General features: G+C 56.5%; 1 protein-coding gene across 4 annotated transcripts; it reads right to left on the minus strand.

Moving 5' to 3' along the window:
- Positions 1 to 216: 216 nt before the first annotated feature.
- On the minus strand, positions 217 to 18,392 carry GTF3C5 (general transcription factor IIIC subunit 5). Of its 4 annotated transcripts, none has more exons than XM_061154327.1 (12): positions 17,966 to 18,392; positions 12,197 to 12,416; positions 10,804 to 11,002; positions 6,946 to 7,141; positions 6,041 to 6,145; positions 4,660 to 4,774; positions 4,391 to 4,450; positions 4,137 to 4,217; positions 3,846 to 3,943; positions 2,747 to 2,829; positions 1,626 to 1,768; positions 217 to 800 (listed from the first exon to the last, which is right to left on the minus strand). In XM_061154327.1, the coding sequence occupies exons 1-12, from the start codon at positions 18,131 to 18,133 to the stop codon at positions 640 to 642; spliced, it is 1,629 nt and encodes a 542-aa protein (XP_061010310.1). In that variant the 5' UTR covers positions 18,134 to 18,392; the 3' UTR covers positions 217 to 639. The 4 variants fall into 4 exon arrangements, with proteins under 4 accessions (XP_061010310.1, XP_061010309.1, XP_061010312.1 ...); XM_061154326.1 differs by having other exon boundaries at positions 3,846 to 3,967; XM_061154329.1 differs by lacking the exon at positions 4,391 to 4,450.
- Between the last annotated feature and the right edge of the window lie 4,919 nt (positions 18,393 to 23,311).

Below are 23,311 nucleotides of genomic sequence, written 5' to 3' on the forward strand. Positions count from 1 at the left end.
GAAGGGGTGAGCGCGTGGCTGGAGCGCCCTCCGAGGCGGCTCTCGCCTGGCCCACCCGCCGAGGGGCGCCCGGCCTATTCTCAGCCATCCCAGCATCACCAGCATCGGGTCACTGATGAGCAACTGAAGGGACAAATGACGTCCGGCTGGAGCCCAAGCCCCGAGGCCAGAAAAAACCCCTCTCGGATTCTGACACCCGCACGGAGACACCCAGACTCCTTGGGGAAACGTCTTTAATGAGGGCAGTTCCAGCTGGGCCTGCCCTTTGCCAGGTCACCCCAACAGATGGGGTCTAAACCTGAGGACAGTCTTCGCCACCGTGATCTGGACCAGGGTCCCCGCCCCGCCCTCACCTCCAGTCTGAGCCGCAGCCGGCCCCTCCCCAGCTGCACCATCCCCACCTCAGCTCCCGCTGGGCTCAGCCAGGGGCGGGGCTGGGCGCCGGGCTGGCGAGGTCGGGCACAGGTACTCGGGGCCACGGGGAAGCCTGGGCGGGACCAGGGGCAGCGCACCCCACTGCCCTCCTCAGATGGGCCGCCTAGGGCCGTGCTGGCTGCTGCAGGCAGCTCTGGGGTCCCTGCCGTGTCCCGGCCCCTCAGTGGGCCTGGGCGGGGGCCCGGCCGAGGGCCCAGGGCCGCGTTACACGTAGTCCAGGATCTCCGTCTCCATCTCGTTCTCGCTCCCGTCGGACGGCTTAAACTCCTCCTCCTCCTCCTCCTCGTCCTCCTCCTCGTCTTCCCCGGACTCGCCGGTCAGCTGCTCCTTCCCACTGTCCGCTTTGGTCGGGCTGGAGAAGAGGGCTGGGCCCAGAGAGCAGGGCGGGTGTGTCCCGACGCTGGCCCCGGGTGGCCCCCGCACCGGCCATCCCTGGTCTCAGCCCCAGGGGGCCTATCTACAAATTCAGGGGCTGGGGCTCCAGCTCTGAAGCTGCTCCGGGAAGTACGGTGGCTTGTGGGCTCGGACTGGTCTAACCAGCACCTCAGAGCAACACTGATGCCCAGGGCCTTAGGAACCTTCCCAGAGCAGCCCCGGGCAGCTCAGGAGTCCAGGGGACCCCGCAGGAGTGGGCCCAGGCTAGCTTTCCTCAACTGGGCGCTCAGAGGGGCCGGCGTCCTGGGGGAGGCTGAGCGCCCCGGCTCCTGTCAGCTCTGTGGGGGTCGGTGGTCTGGGACGCCCCCACCCCGAGCCTGGAAGGAGCCCCAGAGAGGGGTCCTTTCCCCTACTCTCCCCCAGCTCCGTCAGAGCCGCGGGCCAGCACAGGGCTCACTCCCTCCCCACGCCCAGGGGAGGGTGGGCAGCACACAGCGCCAGGGCCCCCGCCCCCCAGGAGAGACAGGAGCGGCCTGCCCACATGTGGCCGCAGGACGCAGGGTCATGTCCAGGCGTGAAGTGGCGGCCCCGAGGGCAGCCCCAGCCCCACTCTTCTGGGCCGGGTTCCTGCCTGGACGCCCAGGGCTGAGCGCCTCAGGGGGCTGCCGGGGGTGGGGTGGGGTGCTGGCTCCTGGCTCCCACCCTCGTCAGGGTAGGAGGCTCCCACGGGGTAAGGTTTCCTGGGGAGCAGGTCCTTGAGGGATGCCTGCTCCAGCCCCGGGGAGGCCCACGCACGCGGGGCAAGCAGCTCTCACCAGGCCTCTTGGAGCGGATGGTCTGCCGGATCATGAGGGACATGGTGTCCCTCAGCTCGTCCGTGGTCTTGGGGAGGCACCAGCCGTCACGCTCGGTGCACGAGCTCTCCGCCCCGTCATTGCGGTGAATGATTCTCTGCAGCCTGGGCGTCGGAGACAAGGGTCGGGGGGGGCTCTGCTCAAAGGCTGGGGGGCATCTCTGCTCAAAGGTGGGGGGCATCTCTGCTCAAAGGTGGGGGGGTCTCTGCTCAAAGGCTGGGGGGGTCTCTGCTCAAAAGTTCGGGGGCATCTCTGCTCAAAGGTGGGGGGGGGGGTGTCTCTGCTCAAAGGTCCAGGGTGTGGGTCTCTGTTCAAAGTTCTTGGGGGGGGTATCTCTGCTCAAAGGTATGGGGTAGGGGGTCTCTGCTCAAGGTCCGAGGTGGGGGTCTGCTCAAAGGTCTGGGGTTGGGGGGGGGTCTCTGTTAAACATTCTGGGGGGGGGGGGGTTTCTGCTCAAAGGTCCAGGGTGCGGGTCTCTGCTCAAAGGTCTGGGGTGGGGGTCTGCTCAAAGGTCTGGGCTTGGGGGGGTGTCTCTGCTCACAGGTGCCAGTAAGCGGTTTCGGCAGAGCTGGCGTTGTGTTCAGAAAAACAGCACACGGAGCGCTGCCCCGTGGACAAGTGTGGTCACGGAGGGCGTCCTTGAAAGCCGCTCCGGACTCCAGCCTGGGGTAAGCTGCTCCTCCAGCCCAGCACCCCGCCCCCAGCTTTCTAAACATCACTGTGAACAGCTGGGTTAAACGAGTCTGGGGTTCTGTCAGCTCTGGGGACTGGGAATCATGTCAGGAACCCCCATGTGGGCCACATAGGAGGAAGACAAAGACCCAGCCCAGTGCCACGCTCTGCGCCCAGGATGGCTGGCTGCTAGGGGCAGGGTGGCCCACGGGGCCCCCAGAAAGCCGCTGCTGTGTGCTGCGCGAGCCCGGCCAGAGGAGGGTCGGCAGCACTCGCTCCCCCCGGCCATCCCCTGAGGGGTCACGGCGGATGTGAAAGGGAAGAGAGGCAGGACACCCTTCGGTCCCTGGGGCTTTCTGCTCTGCGCCTAAGCCCCCCGGCCCCCGCCTCAGTGCCCCGCAGGTACGTACTCCTCCACATTCAGGTCACAGAACTGGTAAAACATCTGTCGGTACGGCGGCAAGGCCCCCTCCTGGAAGATGTAGACCGAGTCCTGGAAAGGAGGGCCGAGACGAGCCGGGAAGGTCAGGGGAGCGTCCCGGGGGAGGACAGCGCTGGAGACCCCACAGTGGGTGGCTCCCCGGGCCCTCTCCCAGGGCAGCGGCCTGTGCCAGCCACGAGACCTGGCAGGCTTGGCTCTCCTCTCTGGATTCAGGTGGGCGGATGGGCCAGAGGCCGGGAGGACATGAGCTGTAACCCCCCAGCGTGGATGGGGTGGAAGCAGCCAGGACCCCAGGACCCTCGAGCCACCCCCAGGACCAGCCAGGCGCGTCTGGTGGGGAGGCCGACTGGGGTTGGGCTCTGCCTCGCCGCCTCTGAAGGGAGGCCGCCTCACTTCTCCTATCTGGTCATCTCAGGAAGAGCTGCAGACCAGTTCCAGAGGTGGGGACTGCGGCCTAAAATAAGCCCCCGAAGGCGGATGGCCGCTCAGGCGAGGATGCGGCCTCCCTCCCTGAGCAGAGAGGAGACGGGTGCTACGGCAGATAGCTGGCCCCAGCCCTCTGTGGCCGGGGACTCCTCCCCAGGCCTGCAGCAGCTCACGTCAGGCCTTGGGACGTCGCTGCGTCTGCTGGGTGGCTGTGCTGAGTAGGCCCGAGGCTGGGAGGGCAGCCCTCGTCCAGCCCACGGCTGGGTGCAGGTGGTCTGCTGTGGCTCTGGGCTCACAGCCCTCCGTCTCACCCTTCCCGGGGGGTCACAGGGGCCTTAGGGCCCAACTCAGAGGGCAGTGCATGCGGCTGCTGGTGTCTGAGGACCCTCCCTGAGACGGACGTGCCCCGGTGGTCAACACCCCCGCCCCTGGGGGCTTGCATCCTGAGTTGTGTTTGGAGGCTGTGCTGGGAAGGTGGGAGTTGGGTGAAGGGACCAGAAGGACCATGCAGCCTCCGTCAGAGCCTCCCCGCGTCACAGGCGAGGCTCAGCATGGGCAGCAGAGCCTGGCCTGCCCAGGGGAGGGCCGCCGCTCCACCCACCCCTCACTCTCACCCAGGCAGACAGCCTGCCGACACCCACCTTGAGCTTGTACTTGTTGGGACTCGACTTCTGTGCACTGGCCGACCCTGAGGGGCCCAGGCCTTGCTTCAGGTCATGCATGGTGACGAGCTGGCTGGCTGCGAGGGGACCACGGCAGGGGTCTGGAATACAGGGGGGTATTTCTCCCGCCCCCCGACCGCCCCCTCCCACTCTGGGGCGCGCTGGCCAGCAGGGCCCTAGAGTGACCCTTCGGGAGGCCCCTGCCCCTCCCGCAGTCTGGATGCCCCTCTTTCCCGGCGCCTGCTCTGCAAGGGAGCCCGAGGCCCTTACTGGTCTTTTTGACGGTGATGGGGAGGCTGTAGTTGTAGGTGCTGCGCTTGGCCTTGACGGGCATGTCGCTGGGGGCGTAACCTGCCGGAGAGGGCGGGCGCGTCAGGCTAGGGGGTGCAGAGCCCCTGGCAGCGCGGCCTGCACCACAGGTGCACCGGGGCTCCCGGGGGCAGCTCCTGAGAGAGGGACAGCGGCCCCCGAGCTGGAGAGACAGGAGCCACCGTGTCTCGGTGCTTGGTGTGCGGGGGACTCACCGCAGGCGGGGGACGGACACTGACCGGACGCCTGGCCTGCACGGCAGGAGCCACAAGTAACTGTGGAAGAACAGAAGGACCACTAGAGCGGCACCACGGGGCCAGGACGGGAGCTCGGGGCCTTGGCTGCGCTAGCCTGCCTCCAACAAGCCTGCCGAGGGCGGAAGGCACTTTCTCTCCATGCGGACCTATTCTCATTACCCAAGAGAAAGCTGCAAACGCAAAGCTAGGAAGGGAAAAGGAAAGCAAAGGTTTCAGTGACTGTTTACCGTATTTCATTCCACATCGGATTCGGAAGTCAAGCACTTGATAAATCTTGGCCTCTGGGCGTTTTCGGGGGTCAAATCCAAATCGAATCCACAGGCTTCTCCAGGGGCCTGTTATCTGGAGACAGAAAGGATGGGGGTGCGAGGTGAGCTTCCGGCCAATCCTCGGCTCCCCTGAGATGCAGGCCCGGGGGCTGCCCAGGTGGGGCTCTGCAGCCCTTGCCCCCCAGGTGCGCACATGTGGCTCTGTCACCTGGGATGGGTCACTTGACCCTTCCAAACCTTGGTCTTCCTGTCAGAGGGCATTTTTGAGAGGATTAAAGGAGTATTAAAGCTGAAGCTCCAATACTTTGGTCGCCTGATGAGAAAAGCCGACTCACTGGAAAAGACCCTGATGCTGGGAAAGACTGAGGGCAGGAGGAGAAGGAGAAGACAGAGGGTGAGATGGTTGGATGGCATCACAGACTCAATGAACAGGAGTGTGAGCAAACTCGTGAAGGAGATGAAGGACAGGGAAGCCTGGCGTGCTGCGGTCTGTGGGGCTGCAAACAGTCGGACACTGAGTGACTGAACAGCAACAAAGGAGACGGAGGCCCTGGAGCCCTTGGCACAGTGCCTGGCACAGAGGACGAGCTTGAGAACCGTCACCACCATGCTGACGGACGGAGGCTCTGGCCCCACAAGAGCTCTGATGGTGCTGTCCAGAGAGCCAAGGCCGAAAGGCAGCTTCGTGAGGCCGGGTCTAGGCCGAGGAGGGCCGAGCCCGTCTGGTGCCGCCCACCCCCGCGCCCCCCACCCCGCCTGCCATCACAGTCACACAGTTTGCCTGCCCCCCCAGGGCCCCACGTTCAACCCCTGACCAGCAGGAGCGCCTCCTTGTAGCCCCTTGGGGAATCTCGACAACGACACCCCATCTCTGTGCCCTCTTGGACTCAGTCCAAGGTACATCTGCTGTGCACTGAAGGCCACTCGACCTGGGAGAAAGGGTGAATGTAGGCGGCACTGTGGCCAGGGGCCCCAGGAGCTCTGCCACGTGCTGGCTGCAGGACGCTGGCACGTTGAGCCCCCAGGCCAAGCCTACCATCCTCACCAGAGCAACGTCCCTGCTGCCGCGCCTGCAGAGAAGAAAGGAGGCTGTGCGCACAGCACTTACCCCAGCCCCTGGTCCTAGAAAGCTCTCAGCTCAAGGCCATTAAAAAACACACAATCCCTTTACTTGCAAGTTACGTGATCAGTCTTGAATCCCACAGTCACCCCAATGTGGCCGACGCGTGACCGGGGAGGCTGGGGAGGGCCTCTGCAGGGGCGGTAACGAGCCGCCCAGGGGGTGCCGGGATCAGGACGACCCTGGCAGGAACCCAGGAGGCGGCGGGCGGACCCTTACCATGTAATAGGCCACGAAGGGCAGCAAGATCTTGAGCTTGTCAGGGTGGACGCTGATGTTGGCCTTGAGGGCGTTGCGTGACCAGATGGGACGGATGTCAAACAGCTGGAGGGTCAAAGCCAAGGCTGAGAGGAGGGTAGGCAGCTTGCCCGCCGGCCCCAGGGCCCCCGCAGGGTCTGGCCCCAGAGGGGCAGCTGGCAGGGAGCCGCCTCCAAGAGCCGCTGCGCGCTGGCTTGTCCCTCCCTCGGAAGCGGCCTGTGCACCCAGGTCATGTCCAGGGCAGCTGGGCCCGGGTGTCCTGGAAGGACCACGCGGGGCACCGTCCCTGTCCTTTCGTAGCTCAAAGGGTAAAAGGGGAGGCAGACGACCAAAGGTGTCAGAGCAGGGCCGCGAGGGGGGCAGGCCAGGGCAGGAGTGGCCCCGAGCCACGAAGAGGCTAGGCTGCGTGCAGAGGATGCGGGGGATGAGGTTCGGAGAGTGGCCCTAGGTCCCCGACCCAGTGACTTGGGCCAGGCGGAAGGCTGCCTCCTCCCGGGGCCGCCCGGCCAGCCGACTCTAATGGGGAGGAAGGGCCAGGCCTGGCACGCAGCAGGTGCCCCAGCTGATGTGCCCGGGCCGATGACTGGAGGAAGGAAGTTTCTAGGACCCCGGAGCTCCAGATTGCAGTCACGCCTGGACCATGGTGACCCCCAGAGGACCTCGGAGGAGGCTGAAGAACACTTTCAGCCTTGGGAAGGCAGGGTGTACACGGGCAGAGCTTTAGACGTGGCATCTGGAGGTAACGGTTCCCGCGAGTTAATAAACAAGTCTGAGACCAGCATGGGGCCCCGCGGGTAAACGGGGCGGCCGACGGGGCCCGCGGGTAAATGGGCGGCCGGCGGGGGTGGGGGGGGCGGCGGGCGCACCTTCCTCAGCTCCTCCTCCACTCTGTGGTCCACGGGGTTGGTGCAGACCTTCTTCCACGTCTGGACCGCGGCCTCCATCGGCCGCTCGGGCACCTCATCCCCCTCAAAGTTGACAAAGATGGCGTTGTGGGGGCGCCGGGCCCTGCTCAGGCCGATCAGGTTCTCGCCCGAGATGGCGGGATTGTTGTAGCCTTCCCTAGGGGCAGAGAGAGGGGTGAGGGCAGGAGCGCCAGGCGTGGGCCCGGCTGGACACTGGTGGCCCACGTCTGGGTGCTTCCACTGGAACCTGGGCAAGGGGAGGACCTTGGTGCCATCTGGGGGAGAAGGGGCAGCGAGTCTGAGAGCTCGGGGAGGCTCTGAAGCTGGGCCTCAAGTCCCAGAGGCTGATGACCTCACACCCGCATTGAGCTGTCACGGCACCGTCCAGCCAGCGAGAAGCTGGGAGCAGCCCAGCGTCCGTCGGGCAGGGAGCGGGCAATCAGCGGAGGTGTGGCCACACAGGAACCACAGAGCCTCTGTCGGCTGGGCTTACTGACATCCCAGCTTGCTCATCTAACCCTCAAAACGGTCCCTCCATCTTCCCATAACGAAGGACCCAACTTCCACAAGTCCCTGAGGCCATGGGGGTTGGAGACCTGCTTGGGCCAGAATTCAAGGAGACAGAGCTGGGATTCCAGCCCCGGGAGGCTGGGCAGCGAGATGCAGGGGTGGGTGGCGGTGGCACCGACCGCTGTCCGGCCGCCTGCGATGGAGCCCGAGTCCCTGACTTGGAAGCATCTCAACGATACTGCAGTGAAGGGAGGACGGATACTGCCGAACGGTCTCGTCACAGAGCACAGAGGCTAACAGGACTCTCCTTCCACTGCGGGGACACAGGTTCCCTCTCTGCTTGGGAACTCAGATCCCGCAAACCATGTGGTATGGCCAAGAATAAAACAAGTGTTTAAAAAGGGCTCCGTTTCTACAGCAGAAAACAACGCAGTACTGTAAGGCAATTATCCTTCAACTGGAAACAAGCAAATTAAAAAAGAAAAACGCGCTCTGTCGCCAGCAACTGTGCTGGACCTGCCTTTATGAGCACGGAACACACAGGGCCAACACCTCCCAGGAGGCTCCGAGCGCCTTCCTCTGCGGTGGGAGTCGGAGCGTACGGCCTCGCTGAAGCAGGGGAGCAGCCCCAGGGACCCCCAGATGCCCCCATCATCTCCCACAACTGCCATCACATGGCCACTTCCACACCATCCAGGCCCCACCCCAACCCACTGAATCATTTTGAAGTACTTTTTAAAGTGCATCCTGGATGTCACACAGGGGATTATTCCCTTTTAAATCTCTTTCCACTTCACCTTAATTTTCCATGAGTACACATCATCTGCATATTTACAAAGAACAACAAAGTGACTTTTCACATTGGGAAACAGAATTACAAAGATGGGATCAAACCTGTGCCTTTTTTCAAAAGCGTGACTCCATCTGAAACCCCCCGAATGTTGTCCAGTTTTCAAAGACACCTCCCTGAAGCCCCAGATACCCGAGCAGGAAAACCCCTGGCGGCCCCCCTGGGCCAGGCGACAGCTGCAAGGAGAACCCCCCAGCCTGGCAGTCTCCCTCCACCTCAACTGCCTCAAGGAGGAGGGACCCCGTCAGGAGTTCACGGGTCATCTAGGAAGGTGAACCTCCCTGGACCAGGGCAGGCCAGTGAGGTGGACGCCAGGCCTCCTCCGCCAGTCCTCGGTACCCAGGAAGGTCAGCAGGGCAGAAAAATCGATAGCAGCCCTGGGAGAAAAGGCAGACTCTTTTCATGTGCCAGAAAATCGATAAAACACACAGGAGAAAAACAGGGCCCGTGGGTGCCAGGGCAGCTGGCTTTCCACCCTAGTCCCCCTTCCAGAGGTGGGGGGACGGCTGTCTGCTGGCCCCAGGGGACAGAGAAGTGACTCCAATGCCACCAGCCAGCGGGGTGGGATAATGGAGACGGCGACCCTTGCCTGGCTCTCGAGTCACCTTGGAGACAACGGGGCAGCAGAGAGGCCTGGGCTGGGATGACGCTGAGGACACTGTTACGCTTGCGCGTTCTGCAGACGGTGCTGTGGCCACCTTAGTCCTTCCCGTCAGAGACACATGCCGACTTGGTTCTGGAGGACGTGCTGTGAGGCCAGGGTGGCGGAGCGGGAGAGGAAGCCAGCAGCGGAAGGCTGCTAATGGCTGAAGCTGGTGATGTGGGTCGGGGGCCCAGACACCGCCCCTCTCCTTTTGGAACTCCACAGAATGCATTTTTTAAAGGAAGAGAACCATTCCTCTTTCTCTTCAGGGCAGAATCTAAGCTCCTCCGTGGGGTCCACGGGACCCTCAGCCACCAGTCTCTCGGCTTCGGGGACGACGCCCCTAGACCAGTCCTCTGCAGCGGCCAGCAGCAGCACCCGGGTCTGGCACGCCCTCCCTCCCCGGATCTTCACCTGCCCGGCTGTGGCTGTTTCAAAGGTCACGGCCCCCAGGAGTGCTCCCTATGCCCCACGCATGGTCCACAACAGCCCACTCCCCACCTGACCCCTTTAGGACACACGCCTGCCCACTGGCCCCCGCCACCCACTCATTCTACCCCATGTGGTCTGCCAGCTCCCCAGCTGGGCCCCTACAGAGCCGCCTGTCGTGTTCCCTCCGACTCTGGCTCCAAGGGGAGGCCTGGGCCCCGCCAGGCGGGCAGTGCTCATTGCTGGAAATCCTTGATGAGGGAGAAGGTGCTCGTCCGCCCGCCCCTCCAGAGATGACTGCCTGGCCCCACCTTCCCGGTTCTCCCAGGCTTCTGTTCTCAAACTCAGTTTGTTTTTATAGCATGCAGTCTGCTCTGGCTCGGTTCTCTGGACATGAGCCACCTCGGCCCACGGAGCTGGCTCTGGTCAAGGCAGCGTGGTCTTCCCTGGCACAGACAGGCCGTCATTTAATTAACTACATGGCCCCTATTCATGGACTGGTCGCCATCCGCTTATCCACTGTCTCACACTCTGCCAGCGCTCACTGTTCTGAGTATTCCCAAGAGCTTCCGTCATGCAGCTCTCTAACTATGCAGAGATGCGGGGACTATTACTATTGCTATCAGGCGGAGAGGCGGGAGCAGGAGGTTGGGGCTCTTGTGGGATCACAGGCCCAGGACCTGAACACAGGCCCCGCCAGCCCGGGCTCTCCCACCACACCAGGTTCTCCCAGCTTCCTGCCCACAGCCAGCCAGGAAACGCACTCATCAGTGTATTATCTTCGAGCACTGAGGTGGGAATCACTATGGGATAAGTTCCTACAGGAGGAACCACTTGGTCGCCTGGAAAGAACATTTAACACCACAGCAGGGGAATTCCCTGGTGGTCCAGTGGTTAGGACTACGTGCTTCTACTACAGGGAATACGGGTTTGATCCCTGGTCAGGGAACTAAGATCCCCTAAGCCTCTGGTATGGCCAAACTTAAAATAAAACAAGACTGTAATAAATTCTGCCAGATCGCTCTCCAAAACAGTCAACCAACCTCGTTCTTGGTGCTCCCGGGTAGGAGGGGTCTGTCTCTCCCTACTTCCAGGTACACACCTTTGGCGATGGGCCCTCAAGTCCTGGGGCGACATCTTGACTGACATTCCATGGTGTGGGGACAGCCCTAAGCAAGGACTCTGGGTGAGACGCAGGGACCAGGGCCGGTTCCTGACTCCCCTGGTCACCAGCTGCTCTGCTGTTAGAGGCACTGGGGCCATGGGCCTGAGCAAAGCCAGCTGCCCTGGCCCCTGGGCCCGTGAGTGGCAGCGTCCAGCCCTCTGAGTATGGGGCCCTGGCCCTGAATCCCGATGCCGCGCAGCGGCGGCCAAGGGCGGCACTCACCGGTGCTGCGTCTCTGGGCGGTAGTAGTAGTCCACCGGCGTGTCCAGCCTGGAGAAGATGGGCGGGGGGATGTAGAGCGGCAGGTCCTGGTGGAAGAAGCTCTCCTTCTGGGGCTTGAGCATGAGCACCTTGTCGTACATGGACACCTGCCTGCCGCCCGCCTCCGTGTGCACTGCCAGGTACTGGAAGTCGGACATTCCTGGGGGGGGGAGCAGATGGATGGCGGATGCCCTTTAACACCGCCCAGGCCCTAGCAGCTGCCACACAAGGCCCACGTCTGCTTGGGGGCGGTGAGGGGGCCTTACGGGAGAGGCTGCTGGGCAAGAGTGGCAGGAGCTGAAACCACCCCCGCCTTGAATTGCTTCTGGGAGCTCGGCCCCGGGTGCTCCGAGTCACCTGGAGAGATGTTATTTAGGGGGCGGGGGGTTACCTGACCCTGAGGATGGAGTCCAGGTTGGGAATGCGCATGCCGCACCGTGCAGCGCTGAGACGCCGCACCTCTCACGAGCCCCAGGTGAGGCTGATGTTGCCGGTCTGGGACACACACTGAGCAGGAACTGCCGGCTCAGTTAGAGACGAAAAATGCATCATGGGGAGAGCCCCGTCCCGGGAAGGACAGCCCTTTCTGGTGAAGACACATTCCACCAGCGATGGACATTCAAAACGCCCAACATGTGGGGCTCCCAAGACCTGCGTTAGTCTTTGTACACTTTCTATTCTTCGTTTTCAGTCTTTTGTTTCCTTCAGTTTCTATCTTAGAACTGCAGTTGCTACTACAGACACGCTCCAGACTTGTTAGTTATTTGCCAAGTGCTTCCCGTGCACATGAATCAGCTCTCTACACAGCATCATCTCCCGAATCCCCATGGGGGCCTAAGGGACTCAGAGCCCCCACTGTCAGACAAGCAGACCCAGGGAGGCTCAGGCAGGCATGACTCTCTTCCTTACTCCACGCCGCACCCCTGTGAGGACCCCACGGGAGACATCTAGTTGGCTAAGAGGTCAAAGGACATGAGGTCCTGAGGGGTTGAGGTGATCTGGGAAGGATTCAGACAGCAGACAAGACCAGCAGCGGTCAAGGGTCCCCAGATACAAGTGAGGGGATGGGGTTGAAAATTGGAGGCCTGTGGACCTTTCCCTTTGGCCCCACAAAATGGTTTTAAACATGAGATTTCTCAGAGAACTCCAGCGGCCAAGAGCCCAGGGTCCATAGGGAGCTGCTGGCTGGAGTGAAGGCAGCGTGCCTCCTGGACGGGGCCCATGCTCTGCCCCCACCCTCACGCCTGGGCACAGCCTGGCCCCCTTCACGGGCAGATGATCCACACAGCCCCGCAGGCACGAGGGACACAGGCCCGGAAATAACCCAGGCAGGAAGAATGCATCTCGCAGTTACCTTGAAATTTGAAGACAGTGGAGACGACTCCAAGGCTCTCTATGTCGTACGTGACCCGGGGGCGAGCCTCAGGCCCCAGTGCCCCGCTCTGTCGCCTGGTCTTCCGCTTGATCCGGAGCAGCAGGCTGTTGGTGCTGAAGCGGTTGGCACACACGGGGTGGCAGTAGGGGTCCTTCGGCCGGAAGTAAAGCTCCAGCCTCTTGGTGGCATCTGAGTAGATCTGCGGTGAGGCCAAAGGAGACGGTGACGTGGAGGCTGGCTGAGCGGGCAGCTCCTCCCTCAGTGAAGGCCCGATGGGGACCCTGGAGGCTTCTTCTGTTTTGTGTTCTGGGCTCTTAGTTCCCAAAAGACTCATTTTCCAAACCCAAGGATCTCAGCTTTTATCTGGTAGAGAACATGAGGACAGCCTCTTCCTTTCTAAAGCTTCCCTGATGGCTCAGATGGTAAAGAGTCTGCCTGCAATGTGCGAGACCAGGGTTCCTTCCTGAGTCGGGAAGATCCCCTAGAGAAGGGCATGGCTACCCACTCCAGTAATCTTGTCTGGATCATCCCATGGACAGAGAAGTCTGGTGGGCTACAGTCCATGGGGTCGCACAGAGTTGGACACGACTGTGTGACTAACACCTTCTTTCTTCTAAAAGGTTGTAAAGCGGCAAAGTTGGAGACAATAACTGCCAGTTAAGCAAAGCCTGGTCAGTGCAAGGAACCGCCATTCTTCCGGCAGCACTTCGTGGAGGTGTTACCCCTGTGTCTGCCATGGAGAGTCTGGGTGGGAACGGCATGACTTGTCTAGGGTTAGGAACTACTCACCCCAAAAGATCCGAGTATTCAGCCTCATTTACAAATGTTTCCAGGTCCAAAGGAGACGAAATCAATAACAAGCACTTTGGCCCTGACTCATGTGACTTCTCCTTTCCAGGCCTTGGTTCCTTCTCCTTAAAATGGTAATAGGAGTATCTACTCCTCAGATTCTTACAATGACTAATTGAACATATATGTCAGGTGCTTAGCCTGACACCTAAACCATGGTAAACACTCCACCCGTGTCATCCATACAGGAGTGCCTGTCCCACACGGGCTAAGAGGCAACAGTAAGTGTCAGCTGTGTGCATGTGAAAGCACCAACAACGTCCCCTAGGCCAAGGCCACCTACCTGCTGGTGCCCAACACCCAGGACACAGCCTGGCCCTTAGCAGGTGTTCAGGAAGCATCTAGGGAAAGGAGGTTAAAAAAAGCCCCTATCATCAGGGAATAGGTCTATTAGACTGCTGTGCCAGGAATGACCCTAGATGTGGGCCTGGCACAGAGTGAGTGCACAAGAAACAGGAATGGAATGAATGAGTGACCAGTCTCTTCCCCAAAGGGCTCACCCTGTACCTCGGTACAAACACCCCTGGGGTTAGCAGGAGTACGGATCCTGTCAAAGCCACAGTAAAGCAAGTAAGGGTAAAAGAACAAGATGTGACTGACTGGGCCTCTATGAGCCTCCTGTGCTAATGACACATTCAGGCTTTTCAATATTCATAAAGGATGAGGAAGCAGAATTAATAAAAGTTCAGACTTCAGAGGGAGGCATGCATGTGTTTAAATTCCCACTGTACTATGTAGGGGCTTGTTTGACCCAACTTTTCTTCCTGTGTCTTTACCTAAAAAATGGGAATAATAATGGTACCTAACTCACAGAACTGCGTTTGAGTGTCTCCTGAGGAGGTCTGGGTCAGCAGTGGCCTGCCGCAGGGGCAGGGTCTCTGGGTGCAGCAGATCTGGGTGTGGCATAAGCCCTCTTGGAGGAGGTCGCCATTAACCCCATCACAGAACTGCCAGAACTTACAAGGGTCTGGGAAACAGACTCTTGGAGGGCACAAACAGAAACTTGTGTGCACCAGGACCCAGGAGAAAGGAGCAGTGATCCCAAAAGAGACTGACCCAGACTTGCCCGGGAGTGTCCAGGAGTCTCTGGCGGAGGCGTGGGTCGGCGGTGGCCTGCTGCAGGGTTGGGGGCACTGAATGTAGCAGTGTGCGCACGAGACCTTTTGAAGGAAGTCGCCATTATCTTCATTACTTCCACCATAGTTTGGCCCCAGGTAAATAACAGGGAGGGAATACAACTTCACCCATCAACAGAAAATTGGACTAAAGATTTACTGAGCATGGCCTTGCCCATCAGAACAAGACCCAGTTTCCCCCTCAGTCAGTCTCTCCCATCAGGAAGCTTCCATAAGCCTCTTAACCTTCTCCATCAGAGGGCAGACAGACTGAAAACCACAATCACAGAAAACTAACCAATCTGATAACATGGACCACAGCCTTGTCTAACTCAATGAAACTATGACCCATGCTGTGGAGGCCATCCAAGACGGACAGGTCATGGAGGAGAATTCTGACAAAATGTGATCCACTGGAGAAGGGAATGGCAAACCACTTCAGTATTCTTGCCTTGAGAACCCCATGAACAGTTCAGTTCAGTTCAGTTGCTCAGTCGTGTCCGACTCTTTGGGATCCCATGGACCAGAGCACGCCAGGCCTCCCTGTCCATCACCAACTCCCAGAGTTTACCCAAACTCATGTCCATTGAGTCGGTGATGCCATCCAACCATCTCATCCTCTGTTGCCCCCTTCTCCTCCCGCCTTCAATCTTTCCCAGCATCAGGGTCTTTTCAAAGACCCTCTTCGCATCAGGTGGCCAAAGTATTGGAGTTTCAGCTTCAGCATCAGTCCTTCCAATGAACACTTAGGACCAATCTCCTTTAGGATGGACTGGTTAGATCTCCTTGCAGTCCAAGGGACTCTCAAGAGTCTTCTCCAACACCGCAATATGAACAGTATGAAAAGGCAAAAAGATAGGACACTGAAAGATAGACTCCACAGGTCGGTAGGTGCCCAATATGCTACTAGAGATCAGTGGAGAAATAACTTCAGAAAGAATGAAGAGACAGAGCCAAAGCAAAAACAACACCCAGCTGTGGTTGTGACTGGTGATGGAAGTAAAGCCCAAAGCTGTACAGAGCAACACTGCTTAGGAACCTGGAATGTTGGTCCATGAATCAAGGCAAATTGGAAGTGGTCAAACAGGAGATGGTAAGAGTGAACGTCAACATTTTAGGAATCCGAGAACTAAAACGGACTGGAATGGGTGAGTTTAACTCAGATGACCATTATATCTACTACTGTGGGCAGGAATCCCTTAGAAGAAATGGAGTAGCCATCAGAGTCCACAAAGAGTCCAGAATGCAGCACTTGGTGCGATCTCAGAAACGACAGAATGAGCTCTGTTCCTTTCCAGGGCAAACCATCCAAGTCAAAAGACACCTGGAGTAACAGGCAAATTTGGCCTTGGAATACAGAAGGAAGCAGGGAAAAGGCTAATAGAGTTTTGCCAAGAGAACGCACTGGTCATAGCAAACACCCTCTTCCAACAACACAAGAGAAGACTCTACACTTGGACATCACCAGATGGTCAACACCGAAACTGATTGATTATATTCTTTGTAGCCAAAGATGGAGAAGCTCTAAACAGTCAGCAAAAACAAGACCAGAAGCTGACTGTAGCTCAGATCATGAACTCCTTATTGCCAAATTCAGACTTAAAATGAAGAAACTAGGGAAAACCACTAGACCATTCAGGTATAGCCTAAATCAAATCCCTTACAATTATACAGTGGAAGTGAAAAGCAGATTCAAAGGATCAGATCTGATAGAGTGCCTGAAGAATTATGGACAGAGGTTTGTGACACTGTACAGGAGACAGGGATCAAGACCATCCCCATGGAAAAGAAATGCAAAAATGCAAAGTGGCTGTCTGAGAAGGCCTTACAAATAGCTGTGAAAAGTAGAGAAGTGAAAAGCAAAGGAGAAAAGAAAAGATATACCCATTTGAATGCAGAGTTCCAAAGAACAGCAAGGAGAGATAAGAAAGCCTTCCTCAGCGATCAATGCAAAGAAATACAGGAAAACAATAGAATGGGAAAGACTAGAGATCTCTTCGAGAAAATTAAAGATACCAAGGGAACATTTCATGCAAAGACGGGCACAATAAAAGACAGAAATGGTATGGACCTAACAGAAGCAGAAGATATTAAGAAGAGGTGGCAAGAATACACAGAAGAACTATACAAAAAAGATCTTCACAACCCAGATAATCACGATCGTGTGATCACTCACCTAGAGCCAGACACCCTGGAGTGGGAAGTCAAGTGGGCCTTAGGAAGCATCACTACGAACAAAGCTAGTGAAGGTGATGAAATTCCAGTTGAACTATTTCAAATCCTAAAAGATGATGCTATGAAAGTGCTGCACTCAATATGCCAGCAAATTTGGAAAACTCAGCAGTGGCTACAGGACTGGAAAAGGTCAGTTTTCATTCCAATCCCTAAGAAAGGCAATGCCAAAGAATGCTCAAACTACCACACAATTGCACTCATCTCACAGGCTAGTAAAGTAATGCTCAAAATTCTCCAAGCCAAGCTTCAACAGTACATGAACCGTGAACTTCCAGATGTTCAAGCTGGTTTTAGAAAAGACAGAGGAACCAGAGATCAAATTGCCACCATTCAGTGGATCATCGAAAAAGCAAGAGAGTTCCAGAAAAACATCTACTTCTGCTTTATTGACTATGCCAAAGCGTTTGACTGTGTGGTTCACAAAGAGTCGGACACAACTGAGCGACTGAACTGAACTGTGAGTTCATCACTAGATGGCTGTGAAGATTCAATCATGCATTCAAACAATATTTTGGAAGCAGGCACAATTAGGGATGTTCAGATTACAAGAATGATCAAGAGAGACCAGGACCCACAAGAGCTGATCATCTCAGAACCAAGGGTCCAAGACAGACAACAAAGACTCTAAAACACAACTTCAGATTGGAATTAGTAGGTGAACTGCCAGCAGCCACTTTAGTAAGGGCAGTCAAGGAAGGACTCTCTAAAATAGAGACACTTCAAGACCTGGTACATTTAAGTCACTGACATACAGCTTTGCACGAGGTAAAGAATTCATCCCAGCTCCACTGTTTCCTGGGGGAACTTGAACAAGCTGTATTTCAGTTTTCCTGTAAAATCTGGACAACCACGCTCCTCAATGGCAGGGTTCTGATGCGATGCGAATGTAGGTAAAGATCCTAGAAATATAGCTGGTGCAGAATAAATTTGCAGGAGACCAGGGTTCGATCCCTGAGTTGGGAAGTTCTCTGGAGAAGGGAATGGCAATTCACTCCAGTATTCTTGCCTGGAGAATTCCATGGACATAAGAGAAACCTGGCTGGCTACAGTCCGTGGGGTCGCGAAGAGTCGGACATGACTGAGGGACTAACACACATACATTACTACTCTTTAACTCTAATAACATAATCCTTCCTCCCCTTCTCATGTAGGTCTGTTGTTGTGTCGCTTGGTCGGTCCGACTCTTTGCGACCCCCATGGACTGCAGCCCTCCGGGCTCCTCTGGTCCATGGGACTTTCCAGGCACGAACACTGGAGTGGGTTGCCATTTCCTCTCCAGGATCTTCGAACGGCGCGTCTCCTGCACTGCAGGCGGATTCTTAGCCACTGGGCCACCAGGGAAGCCCCTGTACCCTCAGATCCTAGAGGAAATCAGTCTACGCCCGGCAGCCCCAAAAGCAGACCCCCCGCCCCCAGAACCGGTTCTGGCCGCTCCAGAACCGACTGGAGCTCCGTTGCCAAGGCAACCTCAGATCCCTCCCGGGGTGGTCTCGCCCCTCAGCCGCAGTCCCGCGACTCGGCGCTCCCCTGGGGACTCCCCGCTCCTCACCCGGGAGACGCCTTCCTCGCCGCCCAGGGTCCGCAGCATCTTAGACACGTCGCGCACCACGCCCGGGTACTCCACACACACCATGCGCCTCTCGCGCCGCAGCTCCACTGGGATGGCGGCGCCCGGCCGAGCGTCTGCCCCCGCCGCCGCCGCCGCCGCCGCCGCCATCCCTGCCAGTCCAGTCAGGCCCACCGCGGGGCGGGGGGATGGAGGGGGAACGTCCCCTCCACACGCTCCTGGAAGCCTCGTCTCAATGGTTCCGCGAAGGAATCGTTCCGGAGTCCCCTCCCCACTCGCTTGTAGTCTATATCCCTGACTTCCGTGAGGCTCGAAGGCTTCGAGGAGGACACGGCTGAGGAGAAGGCCCGAGCCTCGGCGGCAAACGACCGCGCGGAACCCCACGTCTGTGTGTAAGATAATAAGATGAAGCACCCGAGGGGCGGGGTAGAGGCCAATTTCATCAACCAACCCGCGAGGGACCCGGAGGACGTGTAAGATACGCCCTGTGAGACTTTAACCAATGAGAACCCGAGGGGCCCGCAGTCTTTTAGCCAATGAGGAGCCGAGAGGAAGCCGGGTTCCGGCCCCCTCCTTCTGGTTTCCTTTCCGCTAATAACAAACCAGTCGTAGGCGGTGCCCCGCCCCTTCCTCGAATTCCTCCCACTGACAGCTCGAGGGCGGGTTCGAGGCGGACTTCCGGTGTGTTGTCTTTGGCGGGTAGGTCCCAATAATGAATTGGTTTCCGGGCGCTCACCTCAAGAGGTTTCTTGAGGGGCTGGGAACCCCCCACTCCCCACCTCTACCCCACTCCTGCTGGCCCTCCGAAGACAGAGGCCACGAGGAGTTCAGTCTGGAAATGGCGAGAGCGAGAGAATTGTGCTCTGAATTTTTTTTTTTTTTTTTTTTTTTTGCCATTCTGCGCGCCTTTCAGGATCTCAGTGATCTGGTGAAAGCCCAGAAGTCTAAGATCGCCACCGGATCGCCAGGGAACTCCCGGGAATTGCGCCTTGAGTGCTCGTCCGCCTCCACACAGGGCAAACCTGGAAGTGCCCCCCACTCACCCCCGGCTGGGGCAGAGTGCAGGCGTCGGTCCTTTGTTTCTTAAGAGTTATTTAACGCCTGTTGTGAAGCGTTAAGTGAGCAGCTGTGTGGAAGACCCCGAACCAAGGGGCCGGGGGCCATTCTAGAGAATTACGAGGACAAAAACTATAGGGAGAAAAGTGTGTGATGGGGAGATGAAGGGTTAGAGGTAGACATAGGCCAGACAGATCCTGAAAAGGATGTACCTAACAGATTGGCTTTTTCTGAGTGCGATGGAGAACCCTTGAGGGGTTTTATGCAGGGAGTACCAGAATCTGGCTTATGCATATAAAAGACTGCGGCTGTTGTGTAGAGAATAGACCAGAAAAGGCAAAAGTGGATTCAGATAAACTAACGAAGTGAAAGTCGCTCAGTCGAGTCCAGCTCTTTGTGATCAGTCCATGGAATTCTCCAGGCCAGAATATTGGTGTGGGTAGCCTTTCCCTTCTCCAGAGGATCTTCCTGACCCCGGGATCAAACTCAGGTCTCCCGCATTGCAGGCAGATTCTTTACCAGCAGAGCCACAAGGGAAGCCCAAGAATACTGAAGTGGGTAGCCTATCCCTTCCCCAGCAGATCTTCCCATCCCAGGAATGGAACTGAGGTCTCCTGCATTGCAAGCGGATTCTTTATCTACTGAGCTATCACGGAAGCCCAAACTAACAGAGAGGCTGTATAATCCAGGCAAGGGATGCTGCTTGAGACCAAGGAAGTGGCAGTGAGGATGGAAAGAAGGGACTGGATTTGAGGATGTTAAAGGAGATAAAAGTCAGAGCACGGGGCCCCTTGGATATGGATACCCCAAGTTTCTGAAGTGACTTCTGAGTCAAAAGACTACCTTTTTAGCCTAGATGGATTTAAGAAGGCCAAATAAATACCACAGAAATATGTTTTTAAAAGAAAAATGTGTAATCCAAAATTGAGACTCCGAGACTTTGAAAGGAAGGCCCCTCTGAGAACACAGGAATCAACCAAGAGAACGTGGCAGACGAGCCAGAGGAGGGTGGACGTGAGGACTGCAGCCCCTGACCTACCTCGTTCTGTGGGAACTTGCCTATTCTATTACCAAAGAAGGTTCTAAGCTGTGAGGCCAGGATAATACTCCACTTTCCCATGCCTTGGATAAGGACAGAATTCTCCATTAGGGAATTATAGATAGGGAACTTCAGGGGGATTTGGGAGACCACAGTAAGACTAATGATCACTCAAGAAAGTAATGGGAAAATTCTGAAGCAATATGGGCTTGCTTCACTCATGAAGCAAAACAAATCACTTAGCATCAGAGTCAGATTGGCCATCTTAATGACAAAATCCAGCTAACTTGCTTAGCAACAAAACCATGCAACAGAAGCAGAAGACATGTCCCCAAACAAACAAAAACAATGGTGGCATGAGACCTACATCCTCCCCGTGAGCTCAGTAAGTTAGTAACCCCCCAAAACAATAAAAAAAAAAATAAGGCCTACAACATGCCCAGTGGGGTCACGAACTTAATGACCCCCAAGACAGGCTCTGTGCACGCAAAAAGCAATCTTTTATGGGAAGGTGACTCCTCAAAATGAAAGACTGTCATTGTACTGAGACCTGAAAATATTTTTCCAAGGTGCTATGACAATCCTGGCCTGCCTGTATTGGGAGGGGCGAGTAAACAGCCCTGCCCTATCTGAGGGAGGAATTGATGATAGAGACATGTCTACTCAAGAAAGACAAAAAAGGTCTTCTCCTCCTCCCCTCTCTTCCTCTGATTATAGAAGTGTAACCCCCTGAGTATCAGAGACAGTGCAGTGCTTGCCTGCCCACTTGTGAACCTTACGAGTGTCCTAATAAGTCGCTTCTTAGCTACCACTTGGCCTCTCGCTGAATTCCTTTCTGGGTTGAAACATAAAGGCGTGTGGTGCCACAGCTCTTGGGAGCCCTGGCAACGACACCCAACGGTTTCACCTTGAGATGAAATGTCCTTTCAAACTTCTCATGTCCTTTGCTCTCATTCCATGCTCACCAAGCAGTGAGCATCGGTTGGTTTAATTTGCCAGAAAGGAGAGTCTGAATAAGAGATGTGTATTCTTAGCCCTTTCCACCACTGTAAATTAATAAATCGGTGTGTTTCTATTAGTCCCCTGTGAGTTTGATACACATGAGTCAGTCCTGAAGTCTGTCATTGACAGTCTAGTTGATGGATAAAACATTAGATACACTGTTAAATTAGAATTTCACATGATATTAGGGACATACTTATGTTTATAAGTATACTTATAAGTTATACATACTTATGGTTATATATACTCATATAACCATTTTTTCATAATTTATCTGAAATTCCAATTAGGTAGGTGTATTTTTTATTTGCTAAATATGGCACACGTATCTTTGGATATTGAAGGAAATGAGTTTCTGAACCTGCAAAGCTGATTCTAAGCTATCCACAACCAGGGCTTCCCTGGGGCCTCAGTGGTGAAGAATCAGCCTGCTGACGCAGGGGACACGGGTTTGATCCCTCATCCGGGAAGATCCCACAGGCTGCTGAGCAGCGAAGCCCGTGGGCCACAACTTCTGAGCCCTTGTTCCAGAGCCTTCGAGCTGCAACTACTGAGCCCATGTGCCATGACTACTGAAGCCCGTGTGCCCTAGAACCCATGACCACAAGACAAACCCACACACGGCAACTAGAGAAAAGCCCCTGCAGCGATGCCGGCCCCAGCACAACCAAAAATAAGCAAAACATTAAAAACATGAACTACCCACCTCCTTAGGGAGGCTCCTGAGGCCCTGACCACCCCCTAGCTCCCACCCAGTGACCCTCTGGCTTTGTCTCTGCAAACCTGTTCTTTCACGGAAGCAGAAGTGATCGCTCTGGAATGAAATCTCACCTGTCTCCAGTGACTCCCCCACCCATTCTCCATCTGCCGCCTGCTGACTCCTCAGCATCCTTCAGGGTGCAGCTTAGAGTTCACCTTGCCTGGAGCGTTTGGGGTCATGCTCTGGGCCTGTTACACACAAACTCATCCCATCACAGAGCCTGCAGTGCTGTTTCATTGCTTTTCTTTTTTAATGTAATTTTGTTTCTTTTGGGCCGTGCTGCGTCTTCCTTGCAGATTGGGCTGTTCTCTAGCTGCGGTCGGTGGAGGCTACTCTCTAGTTGCGCTGTGTGGGCTTCTCACCGCGGGGGCTTCTGCTGCAGCTCCCGGGCTCTGGGGCACAGGCTCAGTAGTTGTGGCACACGGACTTGTGGGATCTTCCCGGATCAAGGATTGAACTCGCATCTCTTGAACTGGCAAGCGGATTTTTTACCACTGAGTCACCAGGGAAGCCCTCTTGTTTATCGCTTCTCCCCCAAAGCAGCAGCTTCCCAAGGACGAGGCCGTGGTCCTGCCTGGGATCCACGGTGGAGAGGTCAGAGGCAGAGGTGGGGCGGGCAGGCAGGGCCGGGAGGCGAGAGAGAGGCCAGGAAGGCTCGGGAACCTTAAAGAAGCAGCTGGGGCTTTCCCTGAAGCCTCATAGCATTGGGAACAGGTAACAATGACACTTCCAGTGGTCAGGTATGGATGTGAGAGTTGAACTATAAAGAAAGTTGAGCGCCAAAGAATTGATGCTTTTGAACTGTGGTGTTGGAGAAGGCTCTTGAGAGTCCCTTAGACTGCAAGGAGATCCAACCAGTCCATCCTAAAGGAGATCAGTCCTGAAGAACTGATGCTGAAGCTGAAACTCCAGTACTTTGGCTACCTGATGCGAAGAACGGACTCATTTGAAAAGACCCTGATGCTGGGAAAGATTGAGGGCGGGAGGAGAAGGGGACGACAGAGGATGAGATGGTTGGATGGCATCTCCGACTCAATGGACATGAGTTTGGGTGGACTCCGGGAGTTGATGATGGACAGGGAGGCCTGATGTGCTGCAGTCCATGAGGTGGCAGAGTTGGACACGACTGAGCGACTGAACTGAACTGAACAATGACACTTTGCAAAAAGACCCTGATGCTGGCAAAGATTGAGGGCAAGGGGAGAAGGTCAGGGGGATAGAAGATGAGATGGTTGGATGGCATCACCCACTCAGTGGACATGAGTTTGAGCAAGCTCCGGGAGATGGTGATGGACAGGGAAGGCTGGCGTGTGGCAGTCCATGGGGTCCCAAAGAGTCGGAGTTAGTGACTCAACACCAAGAATAATGCAATCAACCGAGAGCAAGGAAGGCTTTGAAAAATGTTTCCTTTAGGCCCCAGAATCTGAATATTCCTTCCTGGGCCTCTGGGTCAGCCCACAGAACACAGAGT

This window comes from Dama dama, chromosome 11, assembly GCF_033118175.1.
Source record: "Dama dama isolate Ldn47 chromosome 11, ASM3311817v1, whole genome shotgun sequence".
NCBI classification, from domain to species: Eukaryota; Metazoa; Chordata; class Mammalia; order Artiodactyla; family Cervidae; genus Dama; species Dama dama.